Below are 24,294 nucleotides of genomic sequence, written 5' to 3'. Positions count from 1 at the left end.
CTGGCAGAAGCGTCCTAACTTGCAACAGTGGCCCAACATGCAGTTTTGACCAAAGGGACCCAAGGACCCAGGGTGGCATCAGCCAGGATATCAAACACGAACTTGCATTAATCTACACCTAGAGCAGTGAACTGCCGCGCGACCAGCACTGGCACACACCGTGAACGTGGAGGCCATCCTCTCATACGACAAATGAGGAAATTATAAGAACAAGAATCCATAGTTCTTTATATTTCACAAATTGCTTTTATATAGATCATCACACTTAATCTTTACAAAAATTACTATTATTATCCCCATGTTATAGGTGAGTAAGCTAAAGCTGATGGCGGGTATTAAACCATTAACAAATATGTTGTGTTCTATAGTTTATAAAGTGCTTTGCACATCATCATTTGTCTAATTATTACCTTTAAATCCCATCTCTAAGGTGGAATTTTATAGATGAAGAGGCTGGCTCGGAGGGTCGGCTCACTTGGCCGAGCTCCACTAAGCTCCAGGCTGTTCTTCCTACCTCAGTGGTTCTCACGGTGCAGGCCCAGGACAGACAGCCTCAGCATCACCAGAGAACATCTTAGAAATGCAAATTATTGGGTTCCACCCAGACTGACTGAATCAGAATCTCCAGGGTGGAGCCCAGCCATCTCCTTTGCTAAGACCTCCAGGTGACTCTGATGCACACTCACAGGTGAGAAACGTTTGCTCCGCAGCTGCAAGTGTCTCTTGGCTGACTGGTCCGAAGTTCCCCTGCTCAGTGAGACGGGGGTCTCAGTTAAGGCCAAGTGCTCTTTCTAGCACAGAAAGTGAAAGTGAGAGTCATTCAGTTGTGTCCGACTCTTTGCGATCCCATGGATTATACAGTCCATGGAATTCTCCAGGCCAGAATACTGAAGTGGGTAGCCTTTCCCTTCTCCAGGGGATCTTCCCAACCCAGGGATTAAACCCAGGTCTCCTATATTTCAGGCAGATTTTTTACCAGCTGAGCTACCAGGAAAGCCCAGCACAAAAAACTGAGGTTAAACTCAAAAAGGAATTTGGATCCCGAACCAGAAGATAAAAGCTAAGTTCACAGCTACTGACCTGAGACTGTAAAATTATGAAGCATACATTCTACTGTTGAAAGAGGATTGTCTTTCAACCTTGAAGAAAATGGTCTCAGATCAAAAAGCAGAGGCAATGCCATCGTATACATCATACGATGTATGAGAATCCAGCTAGTGGGATGGCCAACAATATAACAGTATATCCACCCAGAAGAATTGAACACTCTTTGGAAATGGATCCATAATTTGGTGTGGGGAAGAGATAATAAATGCAGATCACCAGCCATTTACAAATGTGATGTCATCTAAGCCTAAATAATCCTTCCTGGTAGGTATAATCCTGCCACGTTATGCTTAAAGTACCTGGGGCTCAGAAAGCTTAAATAACTTACCCAAGACTCACTCAGTTAATGAATGGTGAAATCACTATTCAAATAAAGGTCTGGTTTTCTCCAGATTCTGAATTTTTTTTTTTTTTTTTGCTGTTTCACTTTACTATTGATCATACTGCATTTGGGAGAAAACCTTCCAAAGCAGCCTAGCGCCAACGTCTCATCTGCAACCTTGAGGTTGGCTTGGTACCCAGTGAGGACCGTCTTAAGCCCTCTTTGCTTCCACGCCCTCCACTCTGTAACCCTTGCAGTGATTCATTCAATGATTTCTTAAAGTATTTTCAGACACTGCAGCTGAGGGAAGGTCTTGCTCTTTGGGGCTTCTTCATTAAAAGGAACAATGTCCACCCAGCATGACCCCGGTGCCTCTGGCCGCAAGCAGACAAATGCACCCAAAATCCGAGCCGGAGTGAACATTCTTTGTGTTCCTGTGTGGTTGGTTTGTATCAGCCCGGCACCTCCTGCAAGCCACAGGGTGGTTGCTCAAGAAATATTGTTGACAGATTGATTTACTGACTAATTTATACGACATACTTATCCAATGACATCGGTGTCTTGGAGGGAGTTCAGAGGAAAATAACCAAGTTGATTAAAGGATTGGAAAATGTGCTTTACAGGGAAAGGTTATAGGGACAAGGGTTATTTAACTTGGAGCTGAGAAGCTGATGAACACTGCATGTACAGGCCATCTTGCTGGAAAGAAATGATGGCTGGTTACATCTAACCAAGCCTCTTCCCACCTGGGAGCCAGGCCCCAGAGAGCACGGGCACCACACAAGCAGCCAGAGCAGGGCTGGGCATTGTGGCTGCTGGTAGCAACCATATCTCCCCAGTGCCAGGTCTCCCCCGCCCGCACATGCACATATGCACAAACACAAGGAAACCCCTGCACATACATATACACACACGTGCAGGCTTGCACACCCCGCCCCCCCACCCCACACACACATACGTAGACGTGCATTTGAGAATGGTAACCAGCTCTTCTGTTTCCCCAAGGTTAGCCAAGGCTCTTCCCAGGTCACCACAACTGATAAGAATCTGTGATGACGCATCTTAGAGGGGGCACAGGGAACAACTTAGGTTATACTTCTCTGGAGGCTGCCCCACAAGGGGATGTTAGCACTATCTACGTGGCTCTTTTGGCTGAAGGAAGGACCAAATGCCCGCCCAGGGCCTCCTCCACAGTCACACCGCCAGGAGGCAATGGCTTCTGCCCTTTCCCGTGACTGCGGAGCAGATTCCTCCTCCACGGAAGGAGCCATGAGCGGGGGCACGAAGAGGATGAAGGCCAGGGTGCAGGCACACCTAGGGGCAGTCGTGCTGGGCTTGGTCCTCACTGCTTGAACGCCTTCTGCCAACCACCCTGGTCCCCTGGCCTGGGTCTCTCTGTAGGCAAACCTGGGACAGGAGGATGGCACTTGCCCCACCCAGGGATGAACATGAATGTGAGAAGAACAAGGAGGAAAGAGCTCACAGGCAGATATGGGCTGGGCTTGGTGGCCTTTCCGTAACTTAATCCTTCGGTGCCACCCTTTCCTCTTCTGTAGAAACAGGCTCAGCGATGCTAGCCTTAAAGTCAGAAAATGCAGAGGCAATGCCTAGGGGCCCCAACCCTAGGGACCCCAACCCACTCTTTGCCATTCTTCTGTCGCCCTGGCTCTGGGTCCTCCGAAAAGCAAACGTGCTCAACCCCCAACACGGGAGTTCTGCTCCCCTGCAGGTATAGAAGAGGGGCAGTCTCCCTCCTCCAGGAGCCCGAGGAGGGTCCTCAGGAGAGATTTCTCCCTCTCTGGCTCTAGCGACTGTCTTGTTCCCTCCCCAGGTCCAGGCTCTGATAGTAACAACCTGTACGTCAACGAGCAGGAACCTGCATCTCAGCAATGCCATGTTGCAACATGACCTCCTAGCACACAGCCCGGCCAGCGGGGGAAAAGACCCGGCCTTCTGTCATGCGAGCATCTCACTCAGGACGTCTGTCCCGCAGTCTTGGGCCCAAGCACCTCCCTGTTGGCTGTTGCCCAGACCCCAGATACTCTGCCCGTGGGCTGACCGACCCCATGACAGGGACTCACCATCCTCTGAGAGAGCACAAGGGCAGGCCAGCTCCCCTGAGTCCTCTGAGCCCCCTGGGGCGGGGGTAACATCCAGCGGAGGGAAGTCACGCCTCTCTACCTGCCGTGGTTCAGCCTCCTGGAGCCGAAGGGCTGGCGTACTCACAGCCGCTCTCCTTGTCTCCAGAGCCCAGAGTCCCAGCCCCAGAAAGCAGGTACCTGGTCTCCTCTGCCCATTTGCACTGAGGCCAGACACCCAGCATCTCTCCCCAGAACAGAGCTGGATTACGACAAACCCAGGAGGATTAGGGGGATGCCATCTGCAGAGAGAGTAATTAGCTTAGCAGGCTACACAGACTGTTCCTGGCCCTCTGCCCAAGGGTACACTCTTCAAGGCAGTTAAACACAGGCTTGTAGGGGAGCCCGCCAAGCACCAGGGCTAAAAGGGGCTCTCCTCGGCCCCGATTCCAGTTGCCTGCGTGGCCCACAAGCGGCCTGTGCTGGCAAAGGGCACAGGACACCCACCCCACGGAAACGCCAGTCCTGAGTGGGGGACACTGGGGGACGAGGTAGCTGGCTGGTTGCCGTACACGAGATAGGAATTAGGTACATTGAGTCCCCTACGTATGAACCTTCAAGTTGAGAGCTTTCAAAGCGTGTCAGCGTCAGGCATGAGTGAAAGCACAGCTTGCCCTCCGTCTCATATGGCTGATGACCCTTCAGCTCTACCATCTCCCACCTCCTCTCCTTCCTCCAGTCAGTAACTCTTCTTGGCCATTCTCTCGATGCCAGCCCCTGTATGCCTGCTGTAAGTATTACCGAACTTTTCAAGGTACTATACTGTAAGATTAAAAATGTTTATTTTCTGTGTTTGTTTTTTAATGTATCATTTGTGTGAAAAGTGTCATAAAGCTGTGACAGTACAGTACTACACAGCCCACTGTGTTAATGGGCACCTAGACTACTGTGGCTGGGTTTTGTTTGTTCTTATTTAGTCACTAAGTTGTGTCCCACTCTTTTGCAACCCCTCGGGCTGCAGCCCACCAGGCTCCTCTATCCGTGGGATTTTCCAAGCAAGAATACAGGCACGGGTTGGGATTTTCCAGTTGGTTCAGTGGTAAATGTTGTTGGATCTACAAACAAATTGGATTTACAAACATACTCTTACAACAGAACTCATTCAGATGTGGGGACTTAATGTACACGGAGCCCTGAAAGAACCAGCTAACAAGTTGACCCATCCATCAGCTGTTTTCTCTACCAACACTGAGTAACCAGTTTCCTGGGAGGACTATTCTTACTATTTTAGAGTAAATTGGTCATTTGGGTTTTATGTTGGCAGCAGTTTGGGGGAAACCTAGCATTCTCAAATACACTCTGAGGGCAGAAATTGATTCTTTCTTAAAATATTGTGTTTAGGTTGTCCGGGGTTGCCTGCAGGCAGGGATAACCATGTGATCTGAAGCATTACGTTTTCCTCACTGGAAATCAATCAGGTTGATAAGTCATCTGTAGAAACTTCCAAGCCTGAGCGTGCTGGGCCCCAAGCACGGTGCTCTCTGAGGTCAGCTCTGCTGCATTGTCCACTCTTTTGTGGCATGAGCCCTCCACTTCCTCGCTGTCACTGTAGCCCCGCCCTCCTGATATCCTCGAGGGGATCCCCATGTTACCCCTGACCCCGTGCCTTCCGAGGGACTGACTGGTCTTCGACAAAACTGCAGCCTCCAGACCACATTTCTCACTTTAGTGCAAACTGCCTTGTCCCTTTGGGGAGTTCACCACCTAGCCTGTCCAGACTTGTGCACTCTCTCAGTCCCCTTAGGCACATTTTATAAAAAAAAGAAAGAAATAAAATTATGTATCTATTTATTTGGTTGTGCCAGGTCTTAGTTGCGGTATGAGGAAAAAAAAATTTTTTTTTCACTGTGGCATGTGGGATCTAATCCCCTAACCAGGGATCAAACCCTGGCCCCCTGCACTGGGGGCATGAAGTCTTAGCCGTGGACCACTAGGGAAGTCCCCCCTTGGGCACCTGTGATGGAGATCCTCGCTCCCGCTCCAGTCCTGCCACAGTCCCGTGAGACTGGGATGTGTGTGGCACCCAGCCCACAACCTGGCCTCATGTTCCCTTGACTCAATCCCCTGTGTCTGCACCCCACATCACCAGCTCACTGCCCAGGACTCGGCCCTCATTTCAGGCTCGACTCTGGAAGCCTCGACCTGTGGGGGGAATCTCGGCCCGGCCGTCTTGCTCTGGCTCTTCCTCTCCCGCCACTTCCATTCTTCACTCTTAGCCAACTATAGCCACCCTCCCCGATCCCGTCACCCGCTCCTAGCTTGAGAACTCTCTGTACCAGTCTAGCGCCCTCGGGGCATGGCTTCAGCCACTCTCTTGATCCACTCTTGCCCAAGACAGGAAGCATCTGCGGTAAGGCCTGACTCCATTCCTCCAACAAATATGCATGGAGTGTCCACCACACGACAGACCCTGTTCTAGGCACTGGGTCCTAACAGAGCAAAGACCCTGCCGTCATGGAGGTTACGTTCTTGTGGGAGAAAGCAGAGTAAATCCATATGTGTTAGGTGGTTGTAAGTGCTGGGAAGGAAAATAAAGCAGGACCAGAGGCTAGAAGGGCTTCCCTGGTGGTTCAGCTGGTAAAAAAATTTGCCTGCAATTCAGGAGACCCTGGTTCAATTCCTGAGTTGGGAAGATCCCCTGGGGAAGGGATAGGCTACCCACTCCAGTATTCATGGGCTTCCCTGGTGGTTCGGGTGGTAAAGAATCAGCCCGCAATGTGGGAGACCTGGGTTCGATTCCTTGGTTGGAAAGATGCCCTGGAAGAGGGCATGGCAACCCTCTCCAGTATTCTTGTCTGGAGAATCCCCATGGACAGAAGAGCCTGGAGGGCTATAGTCCATGGTGTCACAAAGAGTCAGACACAGCTGAGTAATTAAGCACAGCACAGTACACAGGCTAGAGAGAGCAGGGGGGTGGGCTTTTTAAAGGCGGGGTCAAAGGGTGCATCTCTGGGGCTGTGATCTGTGGTTAAGGCCAGAGTGAAGTGAGCTGGCCAAACAGGCACCTGGGAGATGAGCTGCCCCCCACCCCCCAGGACAGGGGCAAGAAAAACACAAAAGCCCTGAGAAGACATGATCAAGGCCTAGAGAGTCCAGCAGTGCAAATAAAGTAAAGGAGAGTGAGCGCAGACAGGATGGGAGAGGGAGGCAGGAGCCGCATTAGAGCAGACTTTGGAGGCTGTGTCTGCATCTCACACTTTTAGCAGGCTGGTGGCTCTTCTGTGCTCCATTCAGTCTTTGAGTAAATGAATGAACCAAACTTGGAGTCATACAGAGGTTTATTAACAGGCTGAGGTGTCTTAAAAATGACCTTTGTCATCTGTGTATCTGCCCATCCCTTCGGGGTCCTCCCCCGGGAAACCAAGGGTTCCCATCTGTCGAAGGGCTGCATACTCCCAAGGCTTACATCTGCCTTCGGAGAAGTGTCCACAGTAGGGTAGACTCCTGTCTCATTAGCATGATTTGCCCTCCATGGGGCTCCTTTTCTGTTAATGAGCAGACTTCCCACCCTCCCCAGCCCTGGAAAAGTCTCCCAAGACTGTCCCTTTCTCAGGGCCCTGCCAGGAAGTTGGACATGCAGCTCACTTTGGTGACCAGGGGACATATCCGGCAACCAAAACACCCCCACTTCCTGGTTCTGGCAAATCACTTTACTTCTGTGAACAAGAACGTTTCTCGGCCTGGTCTATCTTATGACCTGGCTTGACCCAACTAGAGCTCAGAAATCAGTCTCCATACACCGAGAGACTGCATATAGCTACCTGTAACTCTAAAGCCCAAGTAACAGTGGCTTAACAAAATGTGGGTGGTTTTTCCTCTCACATCACAAAAACTCCTGAGGTCAGTGGTCAGTGGCTGGTGCAGCAGACCTCAGCTGTATCACCAGGGGCCCCAGGATGGGATTCCCACACATGTGCTTACAACATGACCGCAGGTGTTGTGAGACCCAGTTGCTGCTGTTGTTGAGTCACTAAATTGTGTCCAACTCTTGGGACCCCAGGGACTATAGCCTGCAAGGGTCCTCTGCCCATGGGTTTAACCCAGGCAAGAATATACTGGAGTGGATTGCCATTTCCTTCTCCAAGGGATCTTCCAGACCCAGGGATCAAACCCACATCTCCTGCACTGGCGAGTGATAAAGAATCCACCTGTCAAGCAGGAGATGTGGGTTCTATCTCAGGATCATAAAGATTCTGTAGAGGAAGAAATGTTGACCCACTCCAGTATTCTTGCCTGGGAAATCTCATGGACAGAGGAGCCTAGTGAGCTACAGTCCAAAGGGTCACAAAGTCAGACACAACTGAGTGACTTAAAAACAAACAGCAACAACATATATGTGAACAGAAAGCTCTGTATGCCATGTAAGTCCCTTTACGGCAGTGTTATCAGTCAGGAGTCTTCAGAGGAACACAACCAAGAAGATAGATAGATAATAGAGGGATAGGTAGGAGATAGACAGACAGATGGTAGGTATTTAATAGATTGATATATGATTGATGGATAATTTGATTAAATGATAGCTAAATAGATAAACGGGTTTCCCTGGTGGCTCAGCTGGTAAAGAATCCACATTCAATGCAGGACCCAATGAGCCATGCCATGTAGGGCCACCCATGGACGGGTCATGGTGGAGAGTTCTGACAAAATGTGGTTGCTTGGAGAAAGGAATGGCAAGCCACTTCAGTATCCTTGCCTTAAGAACCCCATGAACAGTATGAAAAGGTAAAAACATATGACACTGAAAGATGAATGCCCCAGGTAGGCAGGTGCCCAATATGCTACTAGAGAAGAGTGCAGAAATAACTCCAGAAAGAATGAAGAGACGGAGCCAAAGCGAAACAATACCCAGTTGTGGCTGTGACTGATGCGAGTGAAGTCGGATGCTGTAAAGAACAATATTGCATAGGAACCTGGAGTGTTAGCTCCATGAATCAAGGTAAATTGGAAGTGGTCAAACAAGAGATGGGAAGAGTGAACATCGACATTTTGGGAATCAATGAACCAAAATGGACGAAAATGAGTGAATTTAACTCAGATGACCATTGTATCTACTACTGTGGGCAAGAATCCTGCAGAAGAAAAGGAGTAGCCATCATAGTCAACAAGAGAGTCCAAAATGCAGTACTTGGGTGCAATCTCAAAAACGACAGAATGATCTCTGTCCGTTTCCAAGGCAAACCATTCAGTATCACAGTAATCCAAGTCTATGTCCCAACAACTAATGCTGAAGAAGCTGAAACTGAACAGTTCTGTGATGACCTACAAGACCTTCTAGAACTAACAGCAAAAAAAAAAAAAAAAAAAAAAGATGTCCTTTTCATCATAGGGGACTAAAATGCAAAAATAGGAACTCAAGAGATACCTGGGGTAACAGGCAAGTTTGGGCTTGGAGTACAAAATGAAGCAGAGCAAGGGCTAACAGAGTTTTGCCAAGAGAATGCACTAGTCATAGCAAACACCATCTTCCAACAACACAAGAGACAACACTACACATGGACCTCATGAGATCGTCAATACCGAAACCAAATTGATTATGTTCTCTGCAGCAGAAGATGGAGAAGCGCTATACAGTCAGCAAATCAAGACCAGAAGCTGACTGTGGCTCAGATGGTGAACTCCTCATTGCAAAATTCATACATAAATAGAAGAAAGTAGAGAAAACCATTAGACCATTCACATATGACCTAAATCAAATCCCTTACAGTTATACAGTGGAAGTGACAAATAGATTTAAGAGATTAGATCTGATTGAGAGAGTGCCTGAAGAAATATGGACACAGGTTCATGACATTGTATAGGACGTGGTGATCAAGACCATCCCCAAGAAAAAGAAATGCAAAAAGGCAGAATGGTTGTCTGAAGAGGCCTTACAAATAGCTGAGAAAAGAAGAGAAGCTAAAGACAAAGGAGAAAAGGAAAGATATACCCATGAGAATGCAGAGTTCCAAAGAATAGCAAGAAGAGATAAGAAAGCCTCCTAAGTGATCAATGCAAAGAAATAGTGGAAAACAATAGAACGGGAAAGACTAGAGATCTCTTCAAGAAAATTAGAGATACCAAGGAAACATTTCATGCAAAGACGGGCACAATAAAGGACAGAAACTGTATGAACCTAACAGAAGCAGAAGATATTAAGAAGAGGTGGAAAGAACACACACAAGAACTATGCAAAAAAGATCTTCACGACCCAGATAACCACAACGGTGTGATCACTCACCTAGAGCCAGACATCCTGGAGTGTGAAGTCAAGTGGGGCTTAGAAAGCATCACTACAAAGCTAGTGGAGGTGATGGAATTCCAGCTGAGCTATTTCAAATCCTAAAAGATGATGCCTTGAAAGTGCTGCACTCAATATGCCAGCAAATTTGGAAAACTCAGCAATGGCCACAGGACTGGAAAAAGTCAGTTTCATTCCTTTCCCAAAGAAAGGCAATGCCAAAGAATTTTCAAACTACCACACAATCAATTGCACTCATCTCACACACTAGCAAAGTAATGTTCAAAATTCTCCAAGCGAGGGTTCAACAGTACATGACCCGAGAAATTCCAGATGTTCAAGCTGAATTTAGAAAAGGCAGAGGAACCAAAGATCAAATTGCCACCATCCGCTGGATCATAGAAAAAGCAAGAGAGTTCCAGAAAAATATCTACTTCTGCTTTATTGACTACGCCAAAGCCTTTGACTGTAGATCACAACAAACAGGAAAATTCTGAAAGAGATGGGAATACCAGACCACCTTATCTGACCCTGAGAAACCTGTATGCAGGTCAAGAAACAAGTTAGAACCGGACATGGAACAATAGACTGGTTCCAAATTGGGAAAGGAGTATGTCAAGGCTGTATATTGTCACCCTGCTTATTTAACTTATATGCAGAGTACATCATGAGAAATGCTAGGCTGGAAGAAGCACAAGCTGGAACCAAGATTGCCGGAAGAAATATCAATAACCTCAGATATGCAGATAACACCACCGTTATGGCAGAAAGCAAAGAGGAACTAAAGAGCCTTTTGATGAAAAGTGAAAGAGCAGAGTGAAAAAGCTGGCTTAAAACTCAACCTTCAAAAAATGAAGATGATAGCATCCAGTCCCATCACTTTATGGCTAATAGATGGGGAAACAATGACAGACTTTATTTTCTTGGGCTCCAAAGTTACTGTGGATGGTGACTGCAGCCGTGAAATTAAAAGATGCTTGCTCTTTGGAAGAAAAGCTATGACCAACCTAGATATCACATTGAAAAGCAGAAATATTACTTTGCCTACAAAGGTTCATCTAGTCAAACTATGGCTTTTCCAGTAGTCACATATGGATGTGAGAGTTGGACCATAAAGAAAGCTGAGCACCAAAGAATTGATATTTTTGAACTATGGTGTTGGAGAAGACTCTTGAGAGTCCCCTGGACTGTAAGATCATCAAACCAGTCAATCTTAAAGGAAATCAGTCCTAAATATTCACTGGAAGGACTGATGCTGAAGCTGAAACTCCAATACTTTGGCCACATGATGCGAAGAACTGACTCCTTGGTAAAGACCCTGATGCTGAGAATGACTGAAGGCAGGAAGAGAAGGAGGTGACAGAGGATGAGATGATTGGATAGCATCACCGACTCAATGGACATGAGTTTGAGCAAACTCCAGGGGTTGGTGATGGACAGGGAAGCCTGGCGTGCTGCAGTCCACGGGGTCACAAAGACATGACTGGGTGAGTGAACTGAGCTGCACTGAGCATGTACTCTTGTATGTATGTCTTGCATCCAAACTCATGTCTTAGTAGGGCTTCAATTCTGATGACTAAGATGATAAAAATGATGTTGATGAGAATCAACGTTATGGAGTATGGAGGTTCCTCAAAAAATTAAGAAATAGAACTACCGTGTGATCCAGCAATCCCACTTCTGGGTCTGTACCCAGAGGACATGAAAACAGGATTTTGAAGAGGTATCTATACCCCTATGTTCACTGCAGCATTTTTCACAACTGCCAAGATACGGAAACAAACTAAGTGTCCACCAATGGTATGTACACACAATGAAATATTATTCAGCCATTGGGAAGAAGAAAATCCTGCCATTTATGACTACACAGACAGAACTTACGGGCATTATGCTAAGTGAGATAAGACAGCCAGAGAAAGACAAACACTGCATGGAAGCTACTTATATGTGGACCCTAAAAAGAAAGTCAAACTCATAGAAACAGAGAATAGGAAGTGTTACCAGGGGCTGGAGAGTGGGGGAGTCAGGGAGAGGTTGGTAAAAGGGTTCAGACTTTAAGCTGTATGATGAGTAAGTTCTGAGAGTCTAACGGTGACGGTAAAATAAAAAATAGAAAAATAAAACCAAGGTTGGTGATGCTGATAAAGGATAAAAAGAAACAATAATGGCCAAATCTGCCCTGAATCATTCAAGGGTAGTCAAAAATCTGTTGGTGGTGATTATGTATATTGTAGACTGAAGCAAGCAGTTAAGTCAGTTCTACTTGAGCATTAACTAGAGTCTATGAAGCCTGAATGTTCTGAACTTATCTAGAAGACTCTTGAAGTCTGCAGTAGTATTTAGTATGGCCAACTGTGGTTTTCTTTTTGGGGGCTGCACTGTACATGGATCTCAGTTCCCCTACCAGGGATCCACAGCGCCCTCTGCAGTGGAAGCACAGAGTCTTACCCTCTGGACCACCAGGGAAGCCCCATTATGGCCAGTTGTTAAGACCAAGGTGCCAGCACTAGTTTGTGATCTTATGCAAGATACATAATCGCACTAGGACTCAGTCTCCTCATATGTCAAACGGGAATGATAATCATTATACCTATCTCATGGAATTGTGAAGATTAAAAGAGATAATGTATTTAACACTCCTGGACTATAACTTCCATTATTTACTAACTAAAAACATTCTTTAGCATTGTTTGGTAATTCTATGAGATTTTTGTTTTGTTTCTATGACTAAACAGGCCTTTAGGATAAGTAAGCTGAGATATATTCATTCCACAAATGGTACATAAAAAAGATACCTTAAAGGTTAACAAGTTCAAAGCCAGACTATGTGGCTTTTGTATGGATCTCAAGCAGGATTCAAGGATGTCCATTTTAATAAAAGAACCCTGGAAGTGTTAGTCGCTCATTCCTGTCTGATTCATCGTGACCTCATGAACTGTAGTCCGCCAGTTTCTTCTGTCTATGGGATTCTCCAGGCAAGAATACTGGAGTGGGTTGCTATGCCTTTCTCCAGGGGATCTTCCTGACTCAGGGATTGAACTCGGGTCTCCCACATTGCAGGCAGATTCTTTACCGTTTGAGCCACAAGGGATGCCTCCTGGATACGGGGAAAATGAGTCAAGTGCCTAGGCAGACTCTGTCCGTAGCCTGTTTTCATTCAATCGGTATCACTTTATGATGCTTCCAATTATTCACCTAGCAAAAATTTACTGGGTGCCAGCCACCATCCAGGCTGTCCACTAGGCCCCAGGGCCCCAGGGGTGAAGAAGACATTGTCCACACCCTCAAGGGACAAGTAGGCTGGACGGGGAGGCATCCACTCAGTAGAAAGGTGAAATGTCACGTCCTAGGGTCATGATAAAGACAGCCACAGCCACTCAGCAACTTCCCCGGTGGTCCAGTGGCTAAGACTGCACACTCCCAATGCCAGGGGCCTGGGTTCAACCCCTGGTCAGGGAACTAGATCCCACATTCTGCATCTAAGAGTTACAGGCCACAGCTAAGACCCAGTGCAGCCAAATAGATAAATATATATTTTTTAAGGTGAAATGCCACATCATAGGGTCATGATAAAGACAGTCACGGGCATTCAACATACAGTGGAACACACCACGGCATGTTAAGTGGTGAGTAAAAGTCATCAATAAGAGGAAATGCCCTCGCGTCTCACAACCTAGAGGAAACAGGCATCAAAACAAATCATCAAAAGGGTTAAGTGAACACTTACAAAGTGTGAAGTGCTGCCGATGATGCATTCAGGGCTACGGACCCTGTTACACGGACCCGGAAAGGTTTTCCTGGGAAAGAGATGATTAAGCTGAGACCCGAGGCACCAGAAGGATGAAGGCAGAGAGAGGTTAGAAGAGCTTCCAGGAAGAGAAGCAGTACGTGCAAAGTTCTGGAAGGGGGAGAGGAAGGGGCTGGAGAAGAATGGCTCAAATCACAGGGCCTTCCTTGTAAGCCCCATGTAGTCTTTTATAAGGGGGCTGCTCCACAAACAACCATGGAAGGGTTTGAAGCAAGAAACTGACGTAGTCCATTTTTTTTCCCTCTGATGTAAACGTTTAATTGTATTTTGAAATTGTGTATCAGTAAAAATTATAAAGAATAGAATTTTTAAAGCATGGGCAGTATGACCCTATTTTAAATTTTTTTTTAAATGTTTAATTTTTATTGTTATTTCATATTATCTATCAATTATCTTTCCATCTATCTGTATACTCATAGACAATTGCCTGAATATTTATGACATAGTTAATTTTTAAGTGCATGTGTATCTGTGTGTGCAGAGAGAGGGGACAATATAACTCACATAAAATAATCAGAGATCCTAAGTGAGTTGCCCACAAGGTCAAGGAAGGTGGAGTCATATGGCCAAAGGGGATGCTGGCTCTGTGTGGTTGGGACCTTTGGGAGTGCTCACGTCTGGCCAGGACCCCCCTCTCACCCCCAAAAGAGCCAAGGGAACTGGGCAAGTATCAGTGGGGGTGGCCCCAGGACCCGAGGGCTCAACCACCAACTCCCTACAACATCCCAGGCTTTCCCCAGGATGCTCCTGTGCACAGTCAGGGCTTACAGGCAGGGAGGCGGGGGGTAGCAGGGAGCAGGACTCGACCCACGGGTCACCAGCTGGGTTTCCAGGAGAGAGCGAGGCGAGGCTAACCAGGAAAGAGACTGGATCCCCACGGGGTCTCCACATTGGGGTGTTTGGGCACTGCACAGGGACACCCCTACAGAGCTGTTTTCTGTACCCAAGACAAAACTGGGTTGCACAAAACCGGAAGTCACAATTCCACTGGCCAGTGCAGAAGTGGGTAGAAACCAGATCCTGGCAGGACGAGGCATCGGTGAGGATGGTATATGGAAGCCAGCTTCTCCATAGAGAAAAAATCCCCGACTATGGAAGGAAGGAGAAAAATCGGGCTTGGATTAGAAAGATGTAGCACCTGAGGGGCCATGTGTATGTGTGCCGGAAAGCCTGAGAAGGCTCACTGCCTGAAGGAGAACAACTTTCAAGGAACGGGGCTAGAAATAGAAAGGGCTCCAGGTCACTGAGCAGCTGTGGGGGCCCAGAGCCCGCTGGAGAAGAGGGACCAGAGGAGGGAAGCTGGGAGAGCCACCTCCAAGTGGGTCTTCATGACCTCACAAAGCAGGCATCCTCAGCCCAGCGTTCCTGAAGCTCCAAGGCAGTCCTGGTTAGGTCTCCTAGCAACTGGATGCAGGGGCCATGGCACTCCTAACAGCCCAGGGAGTGAAAAAAGTCTTCCAATTTCAGGTGAAGAGAACATATGACTTTGAAGAGAAAGTGTGCTCCGATTGGCCTAAGAGGGAGGTGTGTCCTCCCAGCGACCCCTGGACAGCTCTCCTGTCCCTGCGTGTCAGCTCGGAGGCCCAAGACAGGCAGGTGTGGGCCCAGGGAATGTGCGTGCCAGGTGTATGCCAGGCCAAAGTTAGCCCAGTCTTTGGAGCTGGAGGGCTATCTTCCAGGCCTGCGGTGACAGCCCTTGATGCAGCAGAGCCTGCATGGAAGGACAGAGGAGGTGGGCGTGGAGGTGCTGTGCCCGCCTACACTCCAGGGAGGGCCTGGGAGTCCCCTGCAGCCGGTCACAGGGGTGCCACCTTCACCAGAGCCCTCGGGCCCTGAGAGCCTGTCAGGATTGTAGGCCACTGTGTAGAGGGAATATGTGTGTGGTTGTGGGTGTGGTGGGAGCCGGGGGCTCTGTGTCTTTAAGGCAGAGAAGGGGGCAGATTTTGATGGTTGCTCAGAATCATTTCTGAGGCCAAAATGCATGAGCAATGTGAACACTTGTGGATGGAGGAGACTCTAGCCTGCAGGGCCTGGGCCTCCGGTCCATCCAGAAAGGCTCTGCTGTAGAACTCAGGCAAGACCACCCCGGGCCAGCGGTGTGCACAGGTCAGCCTCTGACCAGCAGTCTTGAGCTGACGGGGAGGCAGCAGGCAAGGCACCCCCGGCTGAGGCTTCCTTCCCTGGCCCAGGACGGGTGCTTTCATCATCTTTCCTGGATTTTCCAGCCAGCTGTCCTTTCAGATGCTGACTTAGGGGTCTACAGGGGCTGTGGGGGAGGGGAGAGGATCCCCAGGGGCTGAGACAGGCTCTGGGCCTCCCTCAAGCGCTGTCTACCATCACTTCTCCACTCCTCTCCCCCCAGGGGAGCAACACTCTTGTGTTCACTGAATCCCCATTCATGCCACACCTTTTCTTACCCCCTCCTTGAAAGGGACTTGATTCTCCTACATGTGTTGGTGATCTCTAAGAAACTTTCTAGAAAGGCCAGATGAACTCTCAAGTAAAACTAATTGTAACCTAAAGAAAGGATTAAAAGGTACCTTAACCAGTCTTGAGGCCCTAGCTTCACCAAGCAAGATGCATTCCTTCTGCTAAAGCATTGCTTCATCAAGCTTCTTCTTGGCTAGTCATTTACACTTTAGTATGAATTTCATGGTCACATCACTATCTCTGGAGCAGTCTCAGAGGGAAGTCAAATTTTGTTTGAGGGAAGAGGATCATACTAATTCAGGACTTGAGGGCTGCTGGCGGGGTAGAAACCTGGAGCTGTAGCAGCTAGGATGAAAACTCCCAGAGGAAGGAGCAGGGCTAGAAAGGTGAGGGAAAGCTGTCCAGAAATGAAAGACTAATTCTGTCCAAGTGTACCCCTAGTCCTGGTCACTCTTCAGGATCCAGGGGCACAGCATGGGTTCCCAGTGATGATGTTGTCCTGATTCCTCAGTCTCACCCTCCACCCCTCATATCACACCCTGCAGAAACCAGAAGGTCGGGAGCACCTGCGGAGACTGCTGAACTGGGAAGAGTTTGACGAGCTCAGAGACTCCCGCAGAAGCATCCTGCTGGACACCCTCTATGAAAGCATCATCTTCGCTGTGGGCAAAGGCTTCCCATGGCGGGAGGTGGCGCAGGTGGTCAAGTTCACGGAAGAGCTGCTCAAGGAAACCAAAGGTACAGGGCAGGCAGGGCAGGAGTCAGTGAGGCCTGGGGAGGGTGCACAGCCCTAGGGGCCCTCCAAAGAGCCTGAAGCTACTTGCTTTCTTTCCCTGGCATTTAGCCTCTTCATATGGTCCAGAACAGGGCCCTGTCCAGACTCTCTGAAAAGTGGAACAAACAGAATGTTCTTGCTGAGTCTTGTTCCTGATCACCCTGGTGGGAACTCTTGCACCACGCCAAGCTATTCACAAAGCAACCAAGGATGTTCGTTTTTTCAGTCAGTCATTTATACTTTAGTATGAACTACATTATATTTCCCTGGAGGCTCAGTGGTAAAGAATCCACCTGCCAATGCAAGAGACATAAGAGACACAGGTTCGATCCTTGAGTTGGGAAGACCCCTGGAGAAGGAAGTTTCAAGCCAGTCCAGTATTCTTGCCTGGGAAATCCCATGGACAGAGGAGCCTGGTGGGCTACAGTCCATGGGGTTGCAGAGAGTCAGTTACAACTTAGCAAATAAACAACAGCAATGAACTTCATCATTAAACCTATATCTCTGGGGCAGTGAGTTGAGAGTAGGGTCCAAGAGAAGTCAATGTTTGTTTTAGAAAAGAGAGAAGGAATAATAGTAATTCAGAAGTTTTGTTTTGGTCCTGCTTAACTTAAATGTGTCACTATTCTGCTTAAAATCCTTCACTGAATTTCCATTGTACTCCTGAGAGACTGCAAACTGTTCCCAGCATCCGTTTTTGCTCTGCTGAATGTCTTGGAGGAATCCTCTATAGATGTCAGCTTGCTGGCAGGGATGCTGGAACCAGAGTCAGGTTGTGGAAAGAGCATCTCTCCCACCCCTACCCTGTGTTGGGCTTCAGAAGAAGAGGGTAAGCCTCTCTTGCTGTGATCCACAGCACAAGGGGGTGTGGCCACAACTTCCCACTCCTTGTCTGAGATGCAGATTCATTCATTAAGCAGATACATGGAGCATCCCCTCCAGGACCACCATTGTAGTAATACTCAACCAAGAATCATCAGTAGGTGCTAAAGTCAGAGGCTGAATGCTTGATGGGAAATGAGATATTTACACACTTCCTCAGAGTCTCCCCACAACATCATTACTGATGGCAAAGGGGAAAAGAATACTTTTAGGGTGAGGGAGCCTGGGGGACACCTCCTCAATCAATGTTCCATCAGTAAGAGGACACAGATTATCGTGCCACCCAGTGGGATGCGAAAGAAGCAGCCAGCATCCTTCTGTAATGGTTGTAGCAGAGACTCAGAGCCTGACATCATCGGGAAAAACTTCCAATTAAGAGCACTACACAAAGGCCCTCTCCTGTAAGCTGCAAAGCACAGAGGGCATGAGAACCAAGGAAAGACAGAGGAACTGCTCCAAACTGAAAGACACTGAGGGAACGTGTCCACTAAACGTGACAGGTGGACCCGGTTTGGGTCCTTTCACTGTACAGAATGTCACTGTGATAACTGGAGAACCTTGGGTCAGGTCTGGTTATTGCACACTAGTGTTGTGTTGAGGTGATCTCTAACTCTGGTGGTTGTGATTGTGAAGGTCCTTGTGTAGGAAATGCACACGAAAAGATCCTGCTTGATGGGGCATTAACTGGATCACTTGTTCTTTAAGTACTTCAGGAAATTTTTCTTTGTACTATTTTTTTCTAGCTTCATTGAGATATAATTGACATACAGTATTGTATAAGGTATGCAACATGGTTTGATATACGTATATATTGTGAAATAATTAGCACAATAAGTTTAATGAACACCACCTCACCTAGTTTTTTTTTTTCCTTGGGATGAGAATTTTTAAGGTCTGCTCTCTTGGCAACTCTCAGATACACAATATGATATTGTTAATTATAGTCATCATGTTTTACATTATATCCTCAGGTGTTAATTATCTTATAACTGGAAGTTTGTACCTTTGGCCACCTTAACCTATTTCACCCATGCACCAACCCATGGCTTCTGGCAACCATCTGTCTTTACTATTTCCATGATGAGGTTGAGGGTTGTTTTGATTCCACATGTAAGTGAAATCATACCGTATTTGTCTTTCTCTGACTTTTCTCACTTAACACATAATGACTTCAAAGTTCATCATGTTGTTACAAATGCTACGATTTCCTTCTTTTATGGCTGAATAATAACTGTGGTGTTGGAGAAGACTCTTGAGAGTTCCTTGGACTGCAAGGAGATCCAACCAGTCCATTCTAAAGGAGATCAGTCCTGGGTGTTCTTTGGAAGGAATGATGCTAAAGCTGAAACTCCAGTACTTTGGCCAGCTCATGCAAAGAGTTGACTCATTGGAAAAGACTCTGATGCTGGGAGGGATTGGGGGCAGGAGGAGAAGGGGACGACAGAGGATGAGATGGCTGGATGGCATCACTGACTCGATGGACATGAGTTTGAGTGAACTCCGGGAGTTGGTGATGGACAGGGAGGCCTGGCGTGCTGCAAATCATGGGGTCGCAAAGAGTTGGACACCACTGAGTGACTGAACTGGACTGAACTGAATATTCCTTTATATATATGCATGCATTTATACACATGTATGCATATATGTGGAGAAGGAAATGGCAACCCACTCCAGTGTTCTTGCCTGGAGAATCCCAGGGACGGGGGAGCCTGGTGGGCTGCCGTCTATGGGATCAGACAGACTAAAGTGACTTAACAACAACATCAACAATGCATATATGTGTATATACCCACATATATATAGTGTATATTCACATTTTCTTTATCCATTTGTCTGTCATTTGATACAGGGGTTATTTCTGTATCTTGGCTATTGTGAATAATGCCACAGTGAATATGTGTTAGTGTGAGCCACTCAATCATGTCCAAGTCTTTGCTACCCCATGGACTGTAGCCCACCAGGTGATTCTGCAGAATTTTCCAGGCAAGAACATTGGAGTGGGTAGTCATTCCCTTCTCCAGGGGATCTTCCTGATCCAGGAATCAAAACCAGGTCTTCTGCATTGCAAGCAGCTTCTTTACCATCTGAGCCACTAGGGAAGCCCACAGCCAACATGGGGGTCTGATATCTCTTAGAGAGTGATTTCATTTCCTTTGAACATGTACCCAGAAATGGGACCACTGTATCTTGTGGTAGCTTTATTTGTAATTTGTTGAGGAATAGATTCAAGGGATTAGATCTGATAGACAGAGTGCCTGAAGAACTATGGATGGAGGTTTGTGACATTGTACAGAAGACAGGGATCAAGACCATCCCTAAGAAAAAGAAATGCAAAAAAGCAAAATGGTTGTCTGAGGAGGCCTTATGAATAGCTGCAAAAAGAAGAGAAGTGAAAAGCAAAGGAGAAAAGGAAAGATATACCCATTGAATGCAGAGTTCCAAAGAATAACAAGGAGAGATAAGAAAGCTTTCCACAGTGATCAGTGCAAAGAAATAGAGGAAAACAATAGAATGGGAAAGACTAGAGATCTCTTCAAGAAAATTAGAGATACCAAGGGAATATTTCATGCAAAGATGGGCTCAATAAAGGACAGAAATGGTATGGACCTAACAGAAGCAGATGATATTAAGCAGAGGAGGCAAGAATACACAGAACTGTACAAAAAAGATCTTCACGACCCAGATAATCACGATGGTGTGATCACTCACCTGGAGCCAGACATCCTGGAATGTGAAGTCAAATGGGCCTTAGGAAGCATCACTACGAACAAAGCTAGAGGAGGTGATAGAATTCCAGCTGAGCTATTTCAAATCCTAAAAGATGATGCTGTGAAAGTGTTGCACTCAATATGCCAGCAAATTTGGAAAACTCAGCAGTGACCATAGGACTGGAAATGGTCAGTTCTCATCTCAATCCCAAAGAATGTTCAAACTACCGCACATTGCCCTCATCTCACATGCTAGCAAAGTAATGCTTAAAATTCTCCAAGCCAGATTTCAAGAGTACATGAATCAAGAAATCCCAGGTGTTCAAGCTTTATTTAGAAAAGGCAGAGGAACCAGAGATCAAATTGCCAACATCCATTGGACCACTGAAAAAACAAGAGAGCTCCAGAAAAACATCTATTTCTGCTTTATTAACTATGCCAAAGCCTTTGACTGTGTAGATCACAACAAACTCTGGAAAATTCTTCAAGAGATGGGGATACCAGACAACCTGACCTGCCTCCTGAGAAATCTGTATGCAAGTCAAGAAGCAACAGTTAGAACTGGACATGGAACAATGGGCTGGTTCCAAATCAGGAAAGGAGTACGTCAAGGCTGTATATTGTCACCCTGCTTATTTAACTTCTATGCAGAGTACATCATGAGAAACGCTGGGCTGAAAGAAGCTCATGCTGGAATCAAGATTGCCTGGAGAAATATCAATAACCTCAGATATGCAGATGACACCACCCTTAGGGCAGAAATCGAAGAAGAGCTAAAGTGCCTCTTGATGAAAGTAAAAGAGGAGAGTGAAAAAGTTGGCTGAAAACTCAACACTCAGAAAACTAAGATCATGGCATCTGGTCCCATCACTTCATGGGAAACAGATGGGGAAACAGAGGAAACAGTGACAGACTTTATTTTTTTGGGCTCCAAAATCACTGCGGATGGTGACTGCAGCCATGAAATTAAAAGACACTTGCTCCTTGGAAGAAAAGTTATGACCAACCTAGACAGCATATTAAAAAGCAGAGACATTACTTTGCCAACAAAGGTCCATCTTGTCAAAGCTATGGTTTTTCCAGTGGTCATGTATGGATGTGAGAGTTGGACTATAAAGAAAGCTGACCACAAAAGAACTGACGCTTTTGAATTGTGGTATTGGAGAAGACTCTTGAGAGTCCCTTGGACTGCAAGGAGATCCAACCAGTCCATCCTAAAGGAAATCACTCCTGAATACTCATTGGAAGGACTGATGCTGAAGCTGAAACTCTAATACTTTGGCCACCTGATGCGAAGAACTGACTCATTTAAAAAGACCCTGATGCTGGAAAGATTGAAGGTGGGAAGAGAAGGGGATGACAGAGGATGAGATGGTTGGATGGCATCACCAACTCAGTAGACATGAGTTTGAGTAAACTCCGGGAGTTAGTGATGGACAGGGAGGCCTGGCATGCTGGAGTCCATGGGGTTGGAAAGAGTCGGACACAACTGAGCGACTGAACTGACTGGCTAAGGAGCCTCTATACTATTTTTTGTAGTGACTGCAGCAATTTACAGTCCCACCAAAATTGCACAAGTGTGCCCTTTTATCTACATCCTCTCCAGGACTTGTTATTTCTAGTCTTTTTGATGATAACCATACTAAAAGGTATGAAATGAGATCTCACTGTGGTTCTGATTTGCATTCCCTTATGGTAGTTATGCTGCACAGCTTTTCATGTACCTGCTGGCCACCTGCATGTCTTCTTTGGGAAAAAGTATATTCAAGTACTTTCCCCATTTTTACTTGAGTAAAAATACTCAAGTACTTTATTTGAGTGTTTACTGTTGAGTTCTATGATTTCTCAACATATTTTGGGTCCTAACCCCTTATCAGGCATATGATTTGCAAATATTTTTTCCCATCCTGTAGGTTGCTTTTATTTATTTAAATATTTATGGTGATGATATTGGCTTTTTTTTTTTCTTGGTGGATCTTAGTTCCCTAGCCAGGAATCAAATCCATGCCCCCTGCATTGAAAGCTCAGAGTCTCAACCACTGGGCCACCAGGGAAGTCTCTTCAGGTGGCCCTTTGTATTTTCTTGATCATTTCTCTTACCGTGCAAAAGCTTTCAGTTTGATGTAGTCCTCCTCGTTGGTTTTTGCCCTGGTTGCCTTTACTTGTGCTGTCTTACCCCAAAAATTATTTGTTAAGATTAATGTCAAGGACCTTTCACCTGTTTTCTTCTAGGAGTTTTATGATTTCAGGTTGTACTATTTTTTAATAGACTTTGTTTTTTAGAGTAGTTTTATGTTCCCAGTGAAATAGAGCAGAAGGTACAGAGGTTCCCCACGGAAACCCTGCCTTCCCCCAACCCACACTCACAGCATTTCCCACTATCAACATCCCCCTCCAGGGAGGGTACTTGTGTTCTAATTGATGAACTGACACTGATACGTGATTATCACTTCAACTTCATACTTTACATTAAAGTTCGCACCTGGTGTTATTTCTTCCGGCAATCTTGATTTCAGCTTGTGATTCCTCCAGCCCAGCGTTTCTCGTGATGTACTCTGCATAGAAGTTAAATAAGCAGGGTGACAATATACAGGCTTGACGTACTCCTTTCTTGTTTTGGAACCAGTCTGTTGTTCCACGTCCAGTTCTAATTGTTGCTTCCTGACCTGCATACAGGTTTCTCAAGAGGTAGGTCAGGTGGTCTGGTATTCCCATCTCTTTCAGATTTTTCCACAGTTTATTTATTTATTTTTAATTTTATTTTATTTAACTTTACAATATTGTATTGGTTTTGCCATATATCACAGTGAATCTGCCACAGGTATACATGTGTTCCCCATCCTGAACCCTGAACCCTCCTCCCTCCTCCCTCCCCATACCATCCCTCTGGGTCGTCCCAGTGCACCAGCCCCAAGCATCCAGTATCATGCATCGAACCTGGACTGGTGACTTGTTTCATATATGATATTATGCATATTTCAATGCCATTCTCCCAAATCATCCCACCCTCTCCCTCTCCCACAGAGTCCAAAAGACTGTTCTATACATCAGTGTCTCTTTTGCTGTCTTGTACACAGGGTTATTGTTACCATCTTTCTAAATTCCATATATATGCGTTAGGATACTGTATTGGTGTTTTTCTTTCTGGCTTACTTCACTCTGTATAATAGGTTCCAGTTTCATCCACCTCATTAGAACTGATTCAAGTTTATTCTTTTTAATGGCTGAGTAATACTCCATTGTGTATATGTACCACAGCTTTCTTATCCATTCATCTGCTGATGGACATCTAGGTTGCTTCCATGTCCTGGCTATTATAAACAGTGCTGCGATGAACATTGGGGTACACGTGTCTCTTTCAATTCTGGTTTCCTCAGTGTGTATGCCCAGCAGTGGGATTGCTGGATCATAAGGCAGTTCTATTTCCAGTTTTTTAAGGAATCTCCACACTGTTCTCCATAGTGGCTGTACTAGTTTGCATTCCCACCAACAGTGTAAGAGGGTTCCCTTTTCTCCACACCCTCTCCAGCATTTATTGCTTGTAGACTTTTGGATCGCAGCCATTCTGACTGGCATGAAATGGTACCTCATAGTGGTTTTGATTTGCATTTCTCTGATAATGAGTGATGTTGAGCATCTTTTCACGTGTTTGTTAGCCATCTGTATGTCTTCTTTGGAGAAATATCTGTTTAGTTCTTTGGCCCATTTTCTGATTGGGTCGTTTATTTTTCTGGAATTGAGCTGTAGGAGTTGCTTGTATATTTTTGAGATTAGTTGTTTGTCAGTTGCTTCATTTGCTATTATTTTCTCCCATTCTGAAGGCTGTCTTTTCACCTTGCTTATAGTTTCCTTTGTTGTGCAGAAGCTTTTAAGTTTAATTAGGTCCCATTTGTTTATTTTTGCTTTT

The 24,294-nt window shown here is 46.3% G+C and overlaps 1 protein-coding gene across 3 annotated transcripts in view; it reads left to right on the top strand.

The window, feature by feature from the left end:
• The first annotated feature begins 14,945 nt into the window (after positions 1-14,945).
• Positions 14,946-24,294, top strand: part of C8H8orf74 (chromosome 8 C8orf74 homolog) — a 30,949-nt gene continuing 21,600 nt past the window's right edge. Inside the window, exons 1-2 of one of the 3 annotated variants that reach the window (XM_024995982.2) lie at positions 14,946-15,188; positions 16,568-16,760. In XM_024995982.2, coding sequence (XP_024851750.1) covers positions 15,012-15,188; positions 16,568-16,760 — 370 coding nt within the window. In that variant the 5' untranslated portion in view covers positions 14,946-15,011. 3 annotated transcript variants of the gene reach the window in all.

The sequence above is a fragment of the Bos taurus genome, chromosome 8 (assembly GCF_002263795.3).
Source record: "Bos taurus isolate L1 Dominette 01449 registration number 42190680 breed Hereford chromosome 8, ARS-UCD2.0, whole genome shotgun sequence".
NCBI classification, from domain to species: Eukaryota; Metazoa; Chordata; class Mammalia; order Artiodactyla; family Bovidae; genus Bos; species Bos taurus.
This window is presented reverse-complemented; position numbering and strand designations above follow the sequence as displayed.